Source organism: Dendropsophus ebraccatus, chromosome 10, assembly GCF_027789765.1.
Source record: "Dendropsophus ebraccatus isolate aDenEbr1 chromosome 10, aDenEbr1.pat, whole genome shotgun sequence".
Taxonomy (NCBI): domain Eukaryota; kingdom Metazoa; phylum Chordata; class Amphibia; order Anura; family Hylidae; genus Dendropsophus; species Dendropsophus ebraccatus.
The window spans coordinates 18204720-18223924 of NC_091463.1; the positions used below are offsets into that span (position 1 = coordinate 18204720).

Genomic DNA, 19205 nt, shown 5'->3' on the forward strand with positions numbered 1-19205 from the left:
ACACTACACAGTTTGTATGCTCAGATCTCCACAGAGCTGGGGGAAGCACAGGGTTGAGTGCTTCACTCTGCATTTTACTCCACAGACTATGTTCACACAACGTAAATTCTGTGGGAATCACGGCCGGTTACAACGGCTGTGATTCCCACGGAACCTACGTAGTGCTGCCTTCTGAGGGAATCCCACCCGGAGTGTATACACATTGTATACTCTCTGGCCGGGATCGCTAGCGGCGCCGTAGAAAACTGACATGTCAGTTTTCTGCAACCGCAATTCATTGAATAGTGGCTGCAGAAAACCCCGTCAGTGCACACTATGGAGCGAGCAGCGTGTGTAGTGAGGAGTTCTGATGCAGGCGCACACGGATGCATACTGACCTAACAGAGCTGTTTCCAACATATTGCTCAGACATGTGAACAGCACAGACCTAGACTAGATAATGTAGTCTCCAAAGTGTTAAACCTGCGGCCTTCCCGCAGTTGTAAAACTACAATTCCTATGTCACTCAGGCACTGCAGATTCTTAGCAAACAAACCCAGAATAACCAACAGTAAAGTACTGGAAGAACAAAACTACACAAAAATGCACCAGGCATGGATCACTAGAAACTAATGTGGCCATTTTTAGCTCCTATGACAAAAAGGGAAAAGTAGCGTTCTTGGAGGGGGGGGGGGGGTCTAGAAACAGCACCACCCTGCATGTTTGCACCACTATTGCAGATATGGTAAGAGTATGGTAAGAGTATGGTAAGAGTAGGTGTAATACATTAAAGATGATGCCCATTATAAAAAAAAAAAAAAAAAAAAAAAAAACCACACACTTCTGGTGGTTTCATCTCATCTCTCTCCTTACCCTATAAACTAGGGATGGGAAACCTTCGGCCCTCCAGCTGTTGCAAAACTACAATTCCCTTCATGCCTGGACAGCCAAAGCTTTAGCTGTCCAGGAATGATGGGAATTGTAGTTTTGCAACAGCTGGAGGGCCGAAGGTTTCCCATCCCTGCTATAAACCACGCAAGACATTTCACTATTAGAGATGTGCGAACCTGGTTCGGGTTTGAGTCGATCCGAACCCGAACGTTCGGTATTTGATTAGAGGGGGCTGCAGAACTAAGATAAAGCTCTAAGGTTGTCTGGAAAACATGGATACAGCCAATGACTATATCCATGTTTTCCACATAGTTATCCAACTTCAGCAGCCACCGCTAATCAAATGCCAAAAGTTCGGGTTTGGATTGACTCAAGCATGCTCCAGGTTCGCTCATCTCTATTCACTATATTATATATTACACACATTTGTTTTATAAATAAGTGGGCGCTTCTATACTTCCTGACATACAGCAGAGACCAGACACAGCATTACTGGAGGGAATCTGGAGCTGCACCAATTGCTATGAAGGGGCCTATTGAAGACAATGGTATTTAGAATTCAAAATGATTACTTTCCTTTGCAATCACTCATTCACAATACGCACAGACACGATACAGCACAAAGACTCTCCAGTGTCTACACAACAATGAGGGGACTGTGCTTGTGGAAGAGAAGACAGACAGTACTAGGCACAGCCAGCATTTCTCTGGGTAGCACGAAGCAGATAAACCTTTCATACCTTATCTTGAGAAATATGCACATAAAAATGCAAAAAAACTGCACTAAACCTTGGCAATCCTGAGACGCTTAAACAAGAAGAACAATTTTCTGCTTGGACCTTTGCAGTCAGCAAAATCCAACTTTCCATTTGTCTGTCAAATTACGTACAGTTCTCCAAATTAACATGTACCAGTCATAGTTTAGCCCCCCCCCCCCCCCCATACATCCGCAGCCACCAATGGAAGTTTGTGTTGTAGTGGAAACGCCACAAGCATTTGAATTTTGTACATAAGCCCTTTTAAAATGAGAATCTCAAAGCGATGGACCTGCTTGTACGTTCGCTCTTAACATAGGATAAATATAAAAAAGTATTAACAGCCCTCCAGCTGTTGCAAAACTACAGTTCCCATCATTCCTGTCTGGACCGTTTTTTTTTTGTTTTTGTTTTTTTGGTTCAGGCACCAAACTTCAGTGTTGGATACAGCTGCTGAGAAAACTGCAGACAGGAATGATGGGAACTGTAGTTTTGCAACAGCTGGAGGGCTGTTAATACCTTTTTTATATTTATCCTATGTTTAGAGCGAACGTACAAGCAGGTCCATCGCTTTGAGATTCTCATTAGTATACCAGTGCCGTAGTTTTTTTTTTTTTTTTTTTTTTTTAACTGCGGCCCGGTTCCCATGCATGACTTCAGTCTATTCAGTCGGTCACTGGGCCTGCCTGAAGCACTGGAGGTGGGCCTCCCCACCCCCAGTGGGATGAAACCTCTGACACAGCTCCATTGATTGTAGTGGGGCCGCAACTGGGGGGGGTTATTTGTATAGTGCACACAGATTCTGCAGCACTTGGTGGGATATGAACCCAGGACTCCAGCGCTGCAAGGCTACAGTGCTAACCACCATGTTGCTCATTGGGGGTTTCCTCCCAATGATGAAGGGCGGGCCCACCTCCAGTACTTCAGGCTGGTGACCGGGAATGAACCACGGCACCGGACTATTGATGTTAAAATCTTAAAGCGATGCACATGCTGGTATATTCCCTTTAAAGGTGGTTACCAGTTTTAGAAACACTCAGCTGCTTTTTTCAAGAAATAGTATCCCACAGTTTGTGAATGAAGTCGAGTTGCAACACCACACAGAACATGAGCTAGACACGACCCATGAACAAATGTAGTTGGAAGAAAGCAGCCGTGTTTATCTAATCCTGTACAATCCCCTTTAATGAATGCTGTAAAAGGGGAAGGTTAGATTACGGTTCCTTGGCTTCTGCCCCTTCCGTATTCAGGTACATACCTTCTTCAGGTTGTGTATGACCAGGTTGAGCCGCTCGTTGTCAGCTGAGGTATTAGTAAGGAAAGACTTCATCTGCCGGAGTTCATTCTGCAGCTCATCGATTTTCCCAGTGAGCTTTGCTTCCCTGGATGCAGTTTCCTTCAGCAGACTTTCTTCTCTGCTTTCCCCATCAGCAGCTGTTCTCTTCTGGTTGTTGTGGGCTTCTGCTAGTGCCTGCCAAATAAACATGCAACAGATCAGCTTTCTGACAAGGACCAGGACACCCTCTACTCGAGAATTTCACACAAACTTGATATCTGGTCGTTCACATGAAGAACTTTATTAAAAACTTACACGTCAACTATTTAAGGGACTGACAACACTTTTACAGACCGCAAAAGCTTAACAAGACCTAGACACCTCGCATGACTGAAGGGTCATTACAGCAACACATTAGCTCCCAACAGCACTGCGCTCCACTCACAGGTATGCACATTATCCCATAGAGAGGACATCGCTCTGAACTTTGTTCCACTCTGCTTTCATACATGTAGCACCGAGGTCAACGTGCACAGATAATGTTGCCCATTAGTGTTGAGCCAAAGCAGAATCATGTGAATCAAGTCAATTCATTTAGTAGCGCTAAATTTGTTACACTTGCCGAGATATTTTGAGCGATACAGGCCAGAGTCTAAAAAAGGGTTGTCCAGACTTAGCAAAACACTTTCTTCTGTCCTCCGTTTGGGTGAAGGTTTGCAGCTCAGTCCTCAGCGACTAGAGCTGAATTGTTGTACCACACACAACCTGAGGACAGGGGTATTTTGTCAAAGAAATTCCAAGCTCTATCCAATAAAACATTCCTGATCCCTCCATTTGCAAAATACATTGATTTTCTGTATTGCTTTTGGAGCCAACTCACCCCCTCAAAAAACGGGCAAAATGCTCAGAGCAGAGTCCTCTGCACCTCGGCTCTGACCACTCACCCACCCTTCTTTGAAGACAGGGGACATGTGACCTCTTAGGGTCAGGTTAGCTATAAAAAGCTATTGCTAACCCAGCCCACAGATGATGTAGGACAGGGACTAGAACATAGGGGCGGGAAGATTTAGTTTCCCAAAAGGCGCCATCTTGAAGATGGAACAGCGTTTTATAAGAGTTTCCAAGGAACAAGCATAGCAGAAGTGTTGAAATAATTATAATAATAAAAATAACAAGTTAGCCCAGTAGGGTTTGGGGGATTTTGGTTTAGGAGAGAATTAGAGTACCCATATTAAAGAGGTTATCCAGTGCTACAAAAACATGGCTACTCTCCCCCCCCCCCCCTTGTCTCTAGTTAAGGTGTGGTTTGCAATTAAGCTCCATTTACTTCAATAGCACTGAATTCCAAACCCCTCCCAATCTGGAGACAAGAGGGGGAAAAGTGGCCATGTTTTTGTAGCTCTGGATAACCCCTTTAAAAAGGGACCATGTCATCTAAGTTTTCTTTTACCAATTAGTCAGACACTAAAACTTGTTCTTTTTGTTCTAATCTGTTTCTATTTTCTTACTAATATTTTTTTATTTCACTTTTGTTGCATTTTTAAAGGGGGCTGACATTTTGCCTGGGCGGTTCTTAACAGCATTTTGTGACATGCTTTACAGCAAGACTTATGAACATAGAAGACAATAGGCATTCTGTCCCCTTGAGATGAATGTGAAACATCACTGAGCATGCTCAGTGACCTGTGTAGAGGTCAGTCCACAGGGAGCTGCTATTGTCTCTAATGGTGTCACATGTCGCTACAATGCTGTACAGATCACTTTACAGCAGCCTCCTCTGATCACCACAGACACAACAGGAAGTCTTAGCTTTGTTTTGCCCCAGCGATGAGAATAAAAAACTGCAAAATATCAGGATTTTAAAATATAATTAGTAAAAAGGTTATCAAAAATTCTTTAAAAAAATATGTTCAACATAAAATCATTATTTATACAAGTAATTTTATGATGGCACATTTCCTTTAAGTCCTTGATAATTCTTTTCATGGGGAATCTAAATACTTGGAAAGTAGAACTAAACGAATAAATGGCCCATTTGTTTGATTCAGTGAAGCCTCCTGTAGATTTGCTCGGCTCTACTTCCCACCTTCACATCTCATTATGAATTTTTTTCTTATGGCACAGAAACACCCTGGACATCGGAATATAGAAGTGGCCTGTGCTCCAGCTCCCCCATACCTCCTTCATCTGTTTTATCTCCAGCTTCAATGCATCGCATTCAGTTTCTAGGTCACAATACTTCTGCTTCAATTCTGCATTCTCCTCTAGCACAGCCAACCCATACTGAGCAGCCTGGAACTTCTCCTCGGTTGTCTCCTGCAGCTCGGCCGACACGCGATCAAGCTCAGCCCGCAACGCTGCAACGTCTTCTGTGTCCATCGTGTTACTGCCAAACAAGGAAAACCTGCAGAGGAACCTGTGGATAAAGCAGAAGTCCCATTAGATGTGGAGCTGACAGCATAACTTTCTAGTAAAGAAACAGAAGAGGGAGGGTGAAGTGAAACGCTTTCTCTGCCAAGTAATCCTACCAAGGAGGAGGGGGGAGAAAAAAAAAAAAAAAAAAAAGTTTAAAGTTAAACAAATCGCTGCATGACAGTAATCCCGTGACCTAGTTTGAGACAAAGCAAAGTAGTAAAGCAGATTCTCTTCTTGATGATGATTAACGTCACCCAGACAAGTGTTAATGACAGACATGAGATGCTTGTAGGGCTCCGTATACATCTGAGTCCAGTCTCAGCAAAAACCCTGCACCCCTTGCCTGCCTACTGATCGGGTGATAATACTCTATAGGCAACAGAGGCATTCATTACATGTTCTTTATTTTTTTTCCTTCATTAAAAAAACATTACTTTTTTTCAGGACATAAATAGAGTCAAGGAGGCGGGGCTTTGGGTGTCCTGGGCTCTAGCACTAGTACGCCTTGCCATGCTGTATGTGGGCCCAGAACGCAGGAAAAAAGTGCAAAGAGAAAATCATTTTATTATAGTTTCTCCTTTGTGCTGGTTCCACTTCTGGCTACAAATGCTGATGTGTGAAACCATGCTGTGAAGCAGGCACAAGGTCTCCAGCAGAAGATTGCCACCGCCATCTTGTCTTCTTTCCATCGTGCTTCCTGGTACCATCTCTTCCACAGGTAGGTGACACACACGGCCGTCCACATGATTTATTTAAAAATCGGACCAGGCACCTTCCATTTCTCTGAGGTCCAGTTCTGATGTTCACTGTACTCTGGTATCAGCACTGGCACTCTGACCAGTTGGCAATACTGCAAAATGCTAGGTCCTGTGTGATCCGACTCCTTTCATAGCAATTTTTTTTACATTTACAACAATTATCCTTACACCAGCTCTGCTGTATGATCAGACCAGACGGGCTAGCCTTTACCCCTAGACGATTCCCATTAATTTGTGTATCAGTTGTTCATCATTGGCAGGTACTGCCCACCTCATACTGGGAATGCCCCATAAGGGTGTCAAATTCAGGCCCTATTGCAATACTATAATTCCCATCATGCCTAGACAGCCAAAACTTTAGCTGTCCAGGCATGATGGGAATTGTAGTTTTATAACCGCTGGAGGGCCTGAGTTTTGACACCTGTGCTCTATGTCATCTAGACATCATAAATCCGTTCTTATCACAGTCACTCAGATCGTTATGTTCTCTCATTTTTTCAGCAATCATCAACTTTAAAGTGACTGTACTACCAGGCCCAGGCACTGGAGGTGGGCCAATCCACCCTTGGTGGGAAGAAACTCCGGCCGCTCCATGACGTGACTCCATTAGAATCAATGGAACCCTATTCTAGAGGGTCCAGGGTTTCCTCCCACTAAGGGTGGGTCGGCCGCCTCCAGTGCTTCAGCCTGGGCCTGGTGGTACAGTCACTTTAAGAACTACCTGACTGCTTGCTGCTAGTATCATTCCAGCATTATGCCATTGACACAGGATAAACCATGCTATTCACCTACCCATGGTATTAGGTTATATCTGGTTGGTATAGGGCCATAAAAGCCCAATCACATGGACCAATTATTGGCAACGAGTGTTCCTAGAATCGCTCATTCAGCCCACATAGAAGTGGTGATTTTATGTGCAGAGGTAAAATTTACCGTTATCGGCCGCACATCTCTGTATAAACAAGTTTGAGACGTGCAGCTGATAACAATGAATGTTAGTGGCTGCAGAGACAACGCAGTGATCATTTGTGCCGAACGACGGCAGGATTTAGTGCCTTGTTGAGCCAGGTAAAAAGGAGCATGATGGTGGAATTGCAGTAATCTCCACTGTTTATATACTAGGATATGTAGATGATTTAGCATTGAATGTAGTGGAACAAAATGCAGTAGCGCGCATCTTGTTTATGGCACGCAAGCTTATTGCCCAACACTGGCTAGATGAGGCCCCCCTTCAGTGTCGGAATTTGTGGGAAAGGTTAACTGGCTGATGGGTATAGAGAAGTATGCTTATGAAAAACGGAAAGCTACCAAGAAATTTGAGAAGCTTTGAGGCAAATGGATGGCTACCCCTGAACTCATATCCTCAGGCCCCCGCACGTAAATCATATTGTTCACAGGCTAGAATAATTATTTGTGTTTCCCTTGCACTGTCTGGTCACTGCCTGTCAGTAGGCATAATGCAAGGTTCGGCCTAGATCTTCTCACTAGGCTACCAAACACTTTTACTGCGCAGAACTGTTATAATTTTCAAAACATGGCTCTTTATGTTGTTTTACATGGTTGGTGGAGCTGGAAGGAGTAGGGGGGGTGGGTATGCCCTCCAGGGGTGTTTTGTTTGTGTTGGGAAGCATGACTCATTGAAAATGTATTCCCATCTGAACTACCTGCCAGGCCACTGCTTTTAGAGCAGAGCAATGGTCAGTAATGTAGACAGCGAGGTGTCAACAAGGAGAGGAGTAACAATCAGGAGAGGGAGGCAAGTTTGCTAAATTAAAGGGGGAAGTCTAGCAGAATTTTTTATTAATATATTGTATTTCCCCCAATAGTTATACAAATCTCCAATAAAGTGCTTTTTTCCCCTGCATCAAGGACTCACTTCCTGGATAACATGGTGAAGTCACTTCCTGGATAACATGGTGAAGTCACTTCCTGGATAACATGGTGATGTCACTTCCTGGATAACATGGTGATGTCACTTCCTGACTCCCAGAGCTGTGTGGGCTGTGGCTGCTGGAGAGGATGATGGCAGAGGGACACTGAGGGACACAGGGCACTGAGCATCCCCCTGCCATCATCCTCTCTAGCAGCCACAGCCCGCACAGCTCTGGGAGTCGGGTTGTGACATCCCCATGTCATCCAGGAAGTGACAATCATGTTATCCAGGAAGTGAAGCCTTGATGCAGTAGTAAGTGCAGGGAAAAAAAAAAGCACTTTATATAAGCATTTCCCGTAATAAGTGTATATTGGGGATTTGTATAACTTTGAGGGAAGTAAAATACTTTAATAAAAATAATAAAAAAATAAAAAAAATAAAAAAAAAAAAAATTGCCAGACTTCTCCTTTAATAGATTTGCAAAAATATACTTGTAGGGCTCATAAAGTTGTATAACTATATAAGTAACGATGGAAATAGCCCTTTAATGTATTGCTATAGATTCCAATGATCACCATTAGAACTTGCATTCAGAGTATAACCTGTAGAAGATTGGTACAATATACCCTTCTGGATGTGGCCAGGCTCAGATATCTTCCATTCTTTAAAGGGAACCAATCACTTAAAAAACGCATGTAAAGCTATGGGAATGTGCTGTAGCAGCACCCAGCACACTTCCCAAACATGCTTTTATACCCCCCGTCCCTGCAATGTACAAGCCAAAAACTTACTTTATAAACTCGGCGCCCTGTATGTAAATTACCCCCAAGTAGTCCTCTGGGCGGGGAGCTGCGGGCAAGTAGTCACGGTCCCTGGGCGTTCTGCAGTGCTAATCACGCCGATTAGCCTGCATAATTGTGGCGGCGTCATCGGAGGTGCGCTGTCTCTAACGTTAGCACGCCTACGTTCTTGCTGTGCCGCTCATGCGCAGTACAGCGGGTCCGGTCTGCGCCGTACTGCGCAGGTGAAAAATAGCCATCGAACTCATTGCCGGATCTCCAGCAATGAGTTTGAGGCTTTCATCAGCACGTGCGCAGACCGGACCCGCTGTACTGCGCATGAGCGGCACAGCAAGAACGTAGGCGTGCTAACGTTAGAGACAGCGCGCCTCCGATGACGCCGCCACAATTATGCAGGCTAATCACGCCCAGAGGGGCGTGATTAGCACTGCAGAACGCCCGTGACTACTTGCCCGCAGCTCCCCGCCCAGAGGACTACTTGGGGGTAATTTACATACAGGGCGGCGAGTTTATAAAGTAAGTTTTTGGCTTGTACATTGCAGGGACGGGGGGTATAAAAGCATGTTTGGGAAGTATGCTGGGTGCTGCTACAGCACATTCCCATAGCTTTACATGCGTTTAAGTGATTTGTTCCCTTTAATGCTTCCGCAAAGCTCATATTTCTCACCTACGAAATCAAAAACCGTTTCTCGAATCACAAGGTCTGCGGTTTAGCAGAGCTCTGCTCCTCACTACACGCCTCTGCCAGTCACACAGGAAGCCATCATGTACTTCCCCATAACCAGTGTGTATAGTCTGCCCAACTTCTCAACAGACAGGCCCATAGCAACAGCCCAACACTATAGTCAACGTATACCACTGGTGTCAACTAGCAGCCCTCCAGCTGTTGCAAAACTACAATTCTTGAGTTTGACAGCCCTGATGTATACAGTACAATGTGAGGGGCAGGGACCGGCCCGCCGTACCTACCAGATGCATCCAATAACACCTGACATTTAGTGGTGTGTAATAAGCACATCACGTATAAGTAGTGTTGAGCTCACACACCAATGCTCGGGCTCTGCAAAGTTACCTAAACGTGAACACTCAGCGTTTTTGATTCCCTGCAGCTGGAGAAGATGGACGCCTCCATAGGGAGTACTGGAAAACACGGATACAGGCAGCATTCATGTTTTCCTGGCAGCCCAAGGCCAGCATCCATCTTCTCCAGGGAATCAAACGCTGAGCACTTGGGTTGCCGAATGTTGCCAAACTCGAACATTGACTGTTTTGCCCAACTTATAATATATTCTCTAAAAAAGTAGTGCATTAAGCAGGGTTTGCACTGTGCTTTGTTAAAGGGGTACTCCAGCATAAAAATTGTTTCTTTCAAACCCAACTAATGCCAAAAAGTGCTAAAGATTTGTAAGTTACTGCTATTAAAAAAAAAAATCCCAAGTCTTCCAGTACTTAGCTGCTGTATGTCCCGCAGGAAGTGGTGTATTTTTCCCAGTCTGGAGAGAAGGAGAGGTTTTCTATGGGGATTTGCTGCTGCTCTGGACAGTTCCTGACATTGACAGAGGTGGCAGCAGAGAGCACTGTGTCAGACTGGAGAGAATACGCCACTTCCTGCAGAACGGGAGACTTTTTTTTTATAAAAGTAGTAAATTAGTAATCTCTGGCACCAGTTGATTTGATACTTGCTGGAGTAGCCCTACAGTTATTCCCAACCGAAGCCACGGGTTAGAGGATGACAAGCCGACTGGTGGGGGTCCAACCAGTTAAGACCACCACCGACCTCAGAACCGATATACGGAGCACATAGAGCATCGGCGGACAGCAATCCATTAGTTCTCTAAGAAGCTTCCCAACATGGTGGCACACACGCATTGTGCCGGACTCATTGTGACTGGTTGGATACCCACCAATCAGCTGGCGGTTCAGGTTTTACCGGCTGAACTCCCAAAACATGCAGCTTTAGGGTGTTATCGGCCCGATAATACCTGTAAACGAGCACCGATCTGCTAGATTTCGCTCGTTTACTGGGTCTATTTTACGGCCTGATAATCGTTTAACAAGGGCTGCAGGGACATTGTTACCGAAGTCCTTGCAGCCCTTGCTTAAACTAAGCGGTCTCGGCCTGTGATTGGCTAAGCGGCCGCTCTAAAGTTAGAGCGTGCGGGATCCGGGGAGAAGCGGACCGCAGGAGCAGCCCTAGATCTTGGAAAGGTAATGTATATCGTCAGTATATCACGCGTAGCGGTGCGCGGTTGGCGCCCAACAAATATAGGTTTTGATCTATATCAACGATCAGCCGATGACAATGATCGGCTGATTGTTGTCTTTATTACACAGAGCAACAATTGGCCTTGCCCTTAGAATAGGTTCCCAAGTGCGGCCACTCGGGCATCCATTGCAGAGAGTCTATTCACCAAGACTGAGCCGCATTGGCCGGTCAAGACCCCAACGATGACTAATTTGGGAGGGGAGGGGGGGTTCCATCATTTTCCTGATATGACTTTTCTCGAGAATTGTAGGCACTGGCAAGCTGGAAATACTTTTTCTATACAAAACCAACCAATCAATGGCTGATACCTTAGACTTGGCTAATAATTTTCATCTGTAAAATGAACCCAAGAAGTTGGGCACCAGTATAAGACGTCAGTATACTGGAGACCTGTCCAGCACCAGACGTCCGGCTCTCTGCACACAAAGGTCAGGGACTACATTAGCGGTTCTATCAGACATCAAGCAATATTGGCATCCTGTTTTTGATGGATAAATCACAGCGGATGTCACGACCAGTGTGAACAGCACCTTAGAAGACTGCTCCCTTGTACATAGCTTATGAGAGGGTGGCATTGCCAAACAATGTCTTGGATAGCAAATGACGGCTTACACGGCGACTGCTAGAAGGATCTATTGCACAACTACAACCCCCATCAGGCCCTAAGAGTCACATACTACTGGGAGTTATGGTTTTATAATACCAGGAAGGCCACTGATTGTAGACCATAGAGATACAGCATAAAAGATGAGGGGCTGTATATACACAAGCCTAAGGTCATGGGCCGAGCAGACACCTCCAGCTGCAGTGTAACAACAGCCCCCCTCGTGTATGAGGTCATCAGGACATGCTGGGAGTTGTAGTGCCACGACAGCTGGAAGCCCCACAGCAAAAAGACAAGTTTACAAAAGTATTGGTCACGTGACCTACAGAGGAAATAACGGGACGGGAGGGCGCAGCAACCAAACCACAAGACAAAACCCAACCCGCCCGCGCACAGCTCTCACACAACTTACCGAAGAGACTATACAGCCATGTACGCGACGGAGCCGGTAAGGTTCGCTCGTCTGTACCGGTCACGGATGTTAGGACCGCCGCCGGCTCTTCTCCGCCTGTTTCCGGTGCTTCAGTCGCCGACGGGAGAGGCAAGTAATTCCGTTTAGTTTGAAAAGCTTCTCCCGCCCAATGGCCTCGCGCATTACTCCTCAGTGTTCACCCTCTGTGCTCAGTGATTGGTCGACCGCTGCGTCCTTCTCTTTGTAGTGCCCGCCTCTATAGAGTTCATGGCGCTGATTGGCTAATTTCGTATAGGGGCGGGGTGAGCGACTTTGTGCGCCACTGCTTCATTTATGAGGTAAAAAGTCCTGTGTGGTGAGAGTGTAGGAGCCGGTAAGGCTGTATCTGTCACGTGACCCGTCCCGCCGCGGCTCTACACATCTGTGTCAGGTGATAGTTTTGGTCAAAAACTCAAAAAAGATCCAAATCTTTCATGAGGGTATAAACCCACTTGCCGGATCTGTTGCGAGTCCTTCTTATTGAATGCGCAGGAAACTCGCAAGTATTGGTGATGCGTTTTGTGTGCGATTTTGTTAGGAGAAAATCGCAGGTGCGTTTTGTAATATGCGAGTCTCCTCTAGCGATTTTCTAGTAGCTTGTTCACTTGTCATGTTGTTCAATAAAGGTTGTTGATGTGTGTGTGGGAATAATACACTCTGCATAAATTGTATGCTGTGACAGGAATTTACCTCAATCTATTTCTTGTGAGGTGAAAAAGGTTGTGATTTCTACTGTGACAGAACATGTCTTCTAATCGCCCACTTCGCCTTAGGAGGCCATATTTAAAATTACTATTGCGTCTGGCATTAAGTGTGTGTAGACGTCATGAGGTAAACTTCATTATCAGTTTATTGACTGTCATTTTGTGGGTGTAAGGTGGGAGGCATATAATCTCCTTTTGCCATGTTGTTCAGCCATTTGAGTTCAAACCACCTTTTTTAAATGTACCAATGCAATAAGTTTCAGTGGGTTAAATTTAAATTCAGAAATTCAAATACACAAAAAAATGAGTGAATTGATGACTGCTCCTGACTATGGCTGTGTTTAGGCCCCGTTCCCACTGAGCAAAGGTAGCGGGATTCTGTGACGGAATTGTCTGCCGCGGAATGCTGTTAGCCTCCCGCTCATAATGGGAGTCTATGGGAGGCGCGTGCTCCTGCTCTGTACGCGCTGAAGAATGAACATGTTCATTATTCAGCGCGTACAGAGCAGGACCGTACGCCTCCCATAGACTCCCATTATGAGTGGGACGCTAACGGCATTCTGTGGTGGACAATTTTATCGCGGATTTCCGCTACCTTTGCTCAGTGGGAACGGGGCCACACAGAAAGATTGTTCTAACTGGTATTTGAAGCCAAAGCCATGATTGAATGTGGAACACATGATGTTCATGTGTTTACCATGTTCATGTCTTTGGCTTCACATATCAGTCAGATTAAGCTGATAAATCGATCTCTGTGTAAACCCAACATTACAAGTCCATTACTAATTTGTGTAGTCCACATGGAAGGAACCCTCTCAGCCCCTGATAAATTCAGGCTTACCTGTCATTGAACCACATTATTCATTCCTAGACTACCCATATTTTCTGGTTTATAAGATCACTGGGCATCTAAGGACCCTATTACACCAACAGATTATCTGACAGATTTTTGGGCCCACATCCAGGAATGGACTATGACCAGAGAACAGGTCATAAAGCAATGACTGAGATTTTTCCTCTTCCCTAAATCCATTCCTGGAAAAGAAAAAAGGAAAAATTGCCAAACTACTTGGAAACACCAGCGCTGTCTTCACAAAGTCATGGTACCAACGTTTTTAGGTGAAAGCAATAAGAAGTATTTATTTCAGATAGCAAAAATATAACGCGTTTTCAGAGCCTGAGCTCTCTTCATCAGATACAGTGCCTATATCTGATACAGGCACTGTATCTGATGAAGAGAGCTTAGGCTCTGGAAACGCGTTATATTTGTGCTATCTGAAATAAACACTTCTTACTGCTTTCACCTAAAAACTTTGGTACCATGACTTCGTGAAGACAGTGCTGCTGTTTCCAAGAAGTTTGGCAATTTTTCCTTTTTTCTTTTCCAGGAATTTTGCATGGGCCCCCACTTAGGGAGCATCCCGGCGTGCTACTCCATACTAGGTTGCAGTCTCCAGCACCAGGACCATTCGGACTCTACAACGGTACCCCATGTCAGGGGTGATATGCATAAAGCCCAAGGGGCAACAAGGTGAGCCTCCGACTTACCTGACCTTCCCTCTTCCTTACTGTACGGTATCACACGAGGCGCCGCCTCTTTCCTGTTTTCTTCTTCCTCTACTATTTAAATCCATTCCTGGCTGTGGCTTTAAAAAAATCTGTCAGATAATCTGTTGGTTTAATAGGACCCTAAGACTACCCCCCAACTTTGCTAAATACAATATAGAGTTTAATATATACTCGTCCCCCTATATAGTGCCCCACATAATAGCCAATCCCCCTTTTAGTACCCCACATAGTATTCAATCCCCCTTTATAGTGCCACACATAGTATCCAATCCCCCCAATAGTGCCCACATAGTAGGCAAGCCCCCATTATAGTGCCCCACATATTATCCAATGCTCCCATATAGTGCCCCACATAGTATCCAATGCCTCATATAGTGCCCCACATAGTATCCAATCCCCCATATATTCCCCACATAGTATCCAATCCCCCATATATGCCCCACATAGTATCCAATGCCCCTATATAGCGCCCCACATAGTAGCCAATGCTTAGCATATGCTAAGTGACAATGGGCACAAAAAAGCAAAGCACAAACTCAACCAATGCGATTATATAACACAATGTAAGACAATCAACTTGGGGCTTCCTATTATGGTCCTTGCAGGGCTGTGATAGCCTTTAATGAATGAATTCAAAAATAAAGTCAATAAGACATTCTCTTTCTAATAGCTAGCCCTTAGGTGGCTGGATGTGTGTAAAAAGATAGTTTCATATGTTTACTGACCCATGTTGTAAAATGTAATATTGTCACCATAAAGATTGAGTGGACTTATGCAAGACAGTTAATGATAGAATAAATTATTTTCAGGAAAGACAAATACATCGCTATTGGGTCCATCCTATACTGCAGGATCATGATAGTGCAGGGGTGTTCTACAATTTATATCTGGATTTGCGTCGGTAAGTTTCCTTTGGTGTCATGGTGATTTTTATTATTGGGGTAGTGGAAATACATACCAAAACAGTCTCTCACTCAATTGCACCTAACATAATGACAGTAAACATCAGCAATGGCATTTAAATAACAATTATATGTGTGCCATAGTTAAGGGCTCCTTTACACGTCTGCTACAGCCACCCATTTGGGTTTTAGGCATTATGTTGATAGTTTGACAACAATACACTTTGAGTATTCCTTGACATAACTTGAATATAACACATAAAGGATGTCTGAGCAGAAGGAGTGTAACTGCTTTATGAGTAGTTGTAGGGAGTATTGACATCCTTTGTGGCTTAGCAGGCGAACCTTTGGAAAGTGTTGGGAGTGCTATTCTGCCCCAATTGACTAGTATTCCCCCATGATTATATTGCCCACCACTCCAGATTTTTCACATTCTGTAACCAATTTTATTTTCCCCCCATTTCTAACCGGATATGATAACCCCACTTTTAACTTTGGACCCACCACCCTCCTGGACTTCCCTGGTGACGTTGGTGTGCTAATTCTGGCCTTTACTGTTGTCATAGTCAGTTTTCAGGTCTACATTACCTCCTGCGTTTTGTAAAAAACACTACATATAAAAATTACATTGCAATGAAGTGTTGTGCTCTTTTCAGTACAGTTGACGTATATTAAGTGGAATGTCTATGATTTTTTTTTTTTTTGATAATCATTTAGTTATGAGGATAAATTTCCAGCCTTTTGCCGCCTATCGGTGGAACAATTTGACACTCTGTTGAGAATTGTTGCGGTTGACATTACGTATGAAGACACGCGACTGAGACGAGCAATATGTGCAGAGGAGAGGCTACTCATCACCTTGCGGTGAGTTGTGTTCTGGGTTGTACATTATATAACTTACAATATTACATCTATGTGACTGTAATGGGAATAACACATTACTGTTTGTAAGTCAAATTTTGCTTTGAATTATCTTCAGAATACTTGCTCCCACATGCAAACATAACAGGACTTCAGCAAAAGTTTATGTGCACGACAAAGTTAAATTGAATACAACTAGCAGCAATGAAAGCAAATTGGAAACCTCATTTTTGACTGCCATTTACATGGGGCTTCTAAGCATGATTAATACACTTTATTCAATGAATGGGTGTGTTAACAAGTCATTACGACGTATAATGATTTATGTTATTTCAACACTATGGCCAATCCACCTATGCCTACAATGGTCGCTATGAAAGGGGGGGGGGGGGGGGGGGGAGATTTTCATATACACCATACTCAATAATAAAATGCTTGGGAAAAAAAGGACACAAGCCCCTTTTCTTGAATTATAAATAGTGCAGACATTTCACTACTCCTCGCTTAAATGTAATTGGGAGGCCTGTCTTTGTCGTCCTAAATACCTAACCATTGTTTCTAAATAGCTATATTGCAGTATAATACTACTAATAATTCTAATAATATAGCAATATTTTTTAAGTGTTAACCTTCGCTATTTTAGTGTGTCACTGAAAATGTGACTGTATATTAGATTCCAATCTGTTATTGATTGTTTATTTTTTTTTCTCTTTTTATTTCATATATGCTGGAATGGCCGTCCTTACTTGGCTTTCATCAAATACAGTTTTTTAGCCACAGGCGAGAGCTATGCATCCCTGCACTTCCAATTCAGAGTTGGTCTCACAACCATCTCCCGAATTGTGAAGTGTACATGCGTCGTCATCTGGCAGAAATTGCAGCCTATGGTGATGCCGAGCCCAACCGAGGAGACTTGGCGGCAGGTTGCAGCAGGCTTTCAGACTGTTGCCAATTTCCCACACTGTCTGGGCGCAGTCGATGGCAAACATGTCAGGGTGCAACAGCCACCGCACTCAGGATCCAGATATTATAATTATAAAAAATTTTTCTCTGTGGTCCTGATGGCGGTGGCTGATGCAAACTGTAAATTTGTTGCCATCGATGTTGGCGCCTATGGCAGTACTGGGGATTCTCGGGTGTTGCAAGCATCACAGATTGGGCTGCAAATTCTCCGAGCGGGCGAAACGCTCCCAGCTGCCGAACCTTTACCTGGCTCCACAGATTCAGTTCCCTTTGTGATGATATCGGATGAGGCCTTCCCTTTATTAACCAACCTGCTGCGCCCATATCCACGAAGAGAACTGGATACCAGGAAAAGAATTTTTAATTTTCGGCTGTCTAGGGCACGTCGAGTTGTGGAATGCACCTTTGGGATCATGAGTAATCAGTGGAGGGTCCTGGGTACTACCATCAAATTGGATGTGAGGACAGTTGACAACATTATCAAGGCTTGCTGTGTTCTCCACAATTATGCACATCCAAATGGAGTGCATGACATAGTGGAGAACCAGCAAGCCACTCTTGATAATGTTGTCAACTGGGACTTCCTTCCTCCATCCAATTTGGGGGTAGCTATCCGGGATCGGTACGCTGACTACTTCATGTCCCCTGAAGGTGCCGTGCCCTGGCAATATGCCTGTGTCGGTGATGAGTAGCCACTTCTGCACGGAGGTCCCAGGGCTTCCATGTGGTGTTAGACAACGTGGAACAAGTTTTCTAACAGACCTCTGGGTTCACAGACATCATTTGACTTACAGGTATCTACTGGAGACAAAATATTTATTTATTTGTGAATACGCAACTACCAATTCTGCCAATGTAATTTTAAATCTTGACTTCCTACTGACATTGTAACATCTACATACTGTATATACAAATAACATTAGTATACATGAGCATAGGCACACTTCAAATGTAGCCTTTACTTAGGCCCCCTTCACACGTCCTGAAAAACCACCCGGATTTCCTATCAGGAAATCCGGATGGATTTCCGGACGCATAGACTTTCATTGGACACGGACACCCTTCCGGAATTTTCCGGAGGGCTGTCCGTTCCGGAAAATAGGACCGGATTTTTTATAACCGGTCCTATTTTCGTCCGGAAATCCGGCCCGGACGCCCCCATAGGAGTCTATGGGAGCGCCCGGGCCCCGGACGCTTTCCTGATGCACATCAGGAAAGCGTCCGGAGTTCCACTCACCTTCCGCCTCTGCTCCTGCTGCCTCTTCGCTGCCTCTTCATCCGCAGGTACCCCCGGCAGCCACTCGCGGCACCCACGCACCCCCCCCCCCCCCCCCCCCCCCCCCCGCGGCCACTCGCGGTACCCCCGCACCCCCCTGCGTCCACTCGCGGCACCCGCACCATCCCCCCCCCCCCCCCCCCCCCCCCCCCCCCCCCCCCCCCCCCCCCCCCCCGGCGGCCAGGAGACCAGGACAGGTGAGATTAAAACTCCCATCATGCCCTGCTGACCGGCCATGATGGGAGTTGTAGTTCTGCAGCCTGTGGCCATCCAGGTTGCAGAAGTACAACTCCCACCATGCCCCTGTTGACAGGCCATGATGGGAGTTGTAGTTCTGCAGCCTGTGGCCATCCAGGTTGCAGAAGTACAACTCCCACCATGCCTTGCTGACAGGTCATGATGGGAGTTGTACTTCTGCAACCTGGATGGCCACAGGCTGCAGAGGTACAACTCTCGTCATGTACTGCAACCTGGGTGACCACAGACTGCAGAAATACAACTTCCATCATGACCTGTCAGCCAAGCATGATGGGAGTTGTAATTCTGCAAGTTGTGACCATACAGTTTGCAGAAATACATGTCCTATTTTTTTTTTCTCATCAGGAAATCCTGATACTATCCTGATGACATTTAAGGCCTCCTGATCAGGATTTCCTGACAGTAAAAACTGACACGAACGTGTGAATGGGGCCTTACACACACATTTACTGTCATCGGGGCCAAACAACTAATACAGCTATACACAAATGCATAATGAAAATAATGGTTTGGAAAGGCAAACTATTAGGGAGGCCATACCGTTAATTATAAATTTCTAACCAACCTAACTGAGTATGATGAGCCACCCTTTTAAGTTATTGTT

At 45.0% G+C, this 19205-nt stretch overlaps 2 protein-coding genes across 4 annotated transcripts in view; one reads left to right on the plus strand and one right to left on the minus strand.

Moving 5' to 3' along the window:
- LOC138766329 (protein bicaudal D homolog 2-like) overlaps window positions 1-12276 on the minus strand; it is a 33315-nt gene extending 21039 nt beyond the window's left edge. Inside the window, exons 1-3 of one of the 3 annotated variants that reach the window (XM_069943863.1) lie at window positions 12030-12265; window positions 5080-5317; window positions 2884-3096 (exon numbers count right to left, since the gene is read on the minus strand). In XM_069943863.1, the coding sequence (XP_069799964.1) occupies window positions 2884-3096; window positions 5080-5280 (414 nt within the window). In that variant the 5' untranslated portion in view covers window positions 5281-5317; window positions 12030-12265. Of the gene's footprint in view, window positions 1-2883; window positions 3097-5079; window positions 5386-12029 lie in introns of those variants that run through there. The other 2 variants (XM_069943865.1, XM_069943864.1) reach the window with 2 other exon arrangements.
- A 618-nt stretch (window positions 12277-12894) lies between these two features.
- Window positions 12895-17759, plus strand: LOC138766379 (uncharacterized). The gene is made up of 3 exons (XM_069943955.1): window positions 12895-12899; window positions 15961-16107; window positions 16871-17759. The coding sequence occupies exons 1-3, from the start codon at window positions 12895-12897 to the stop codon at window positions 17757-17759; spliced, it is 1041 nt and encodes a 346-aa protein (XP_069800056.1).
- Window positions 17760-19205: the final 1446 nt, after the last annotated feature.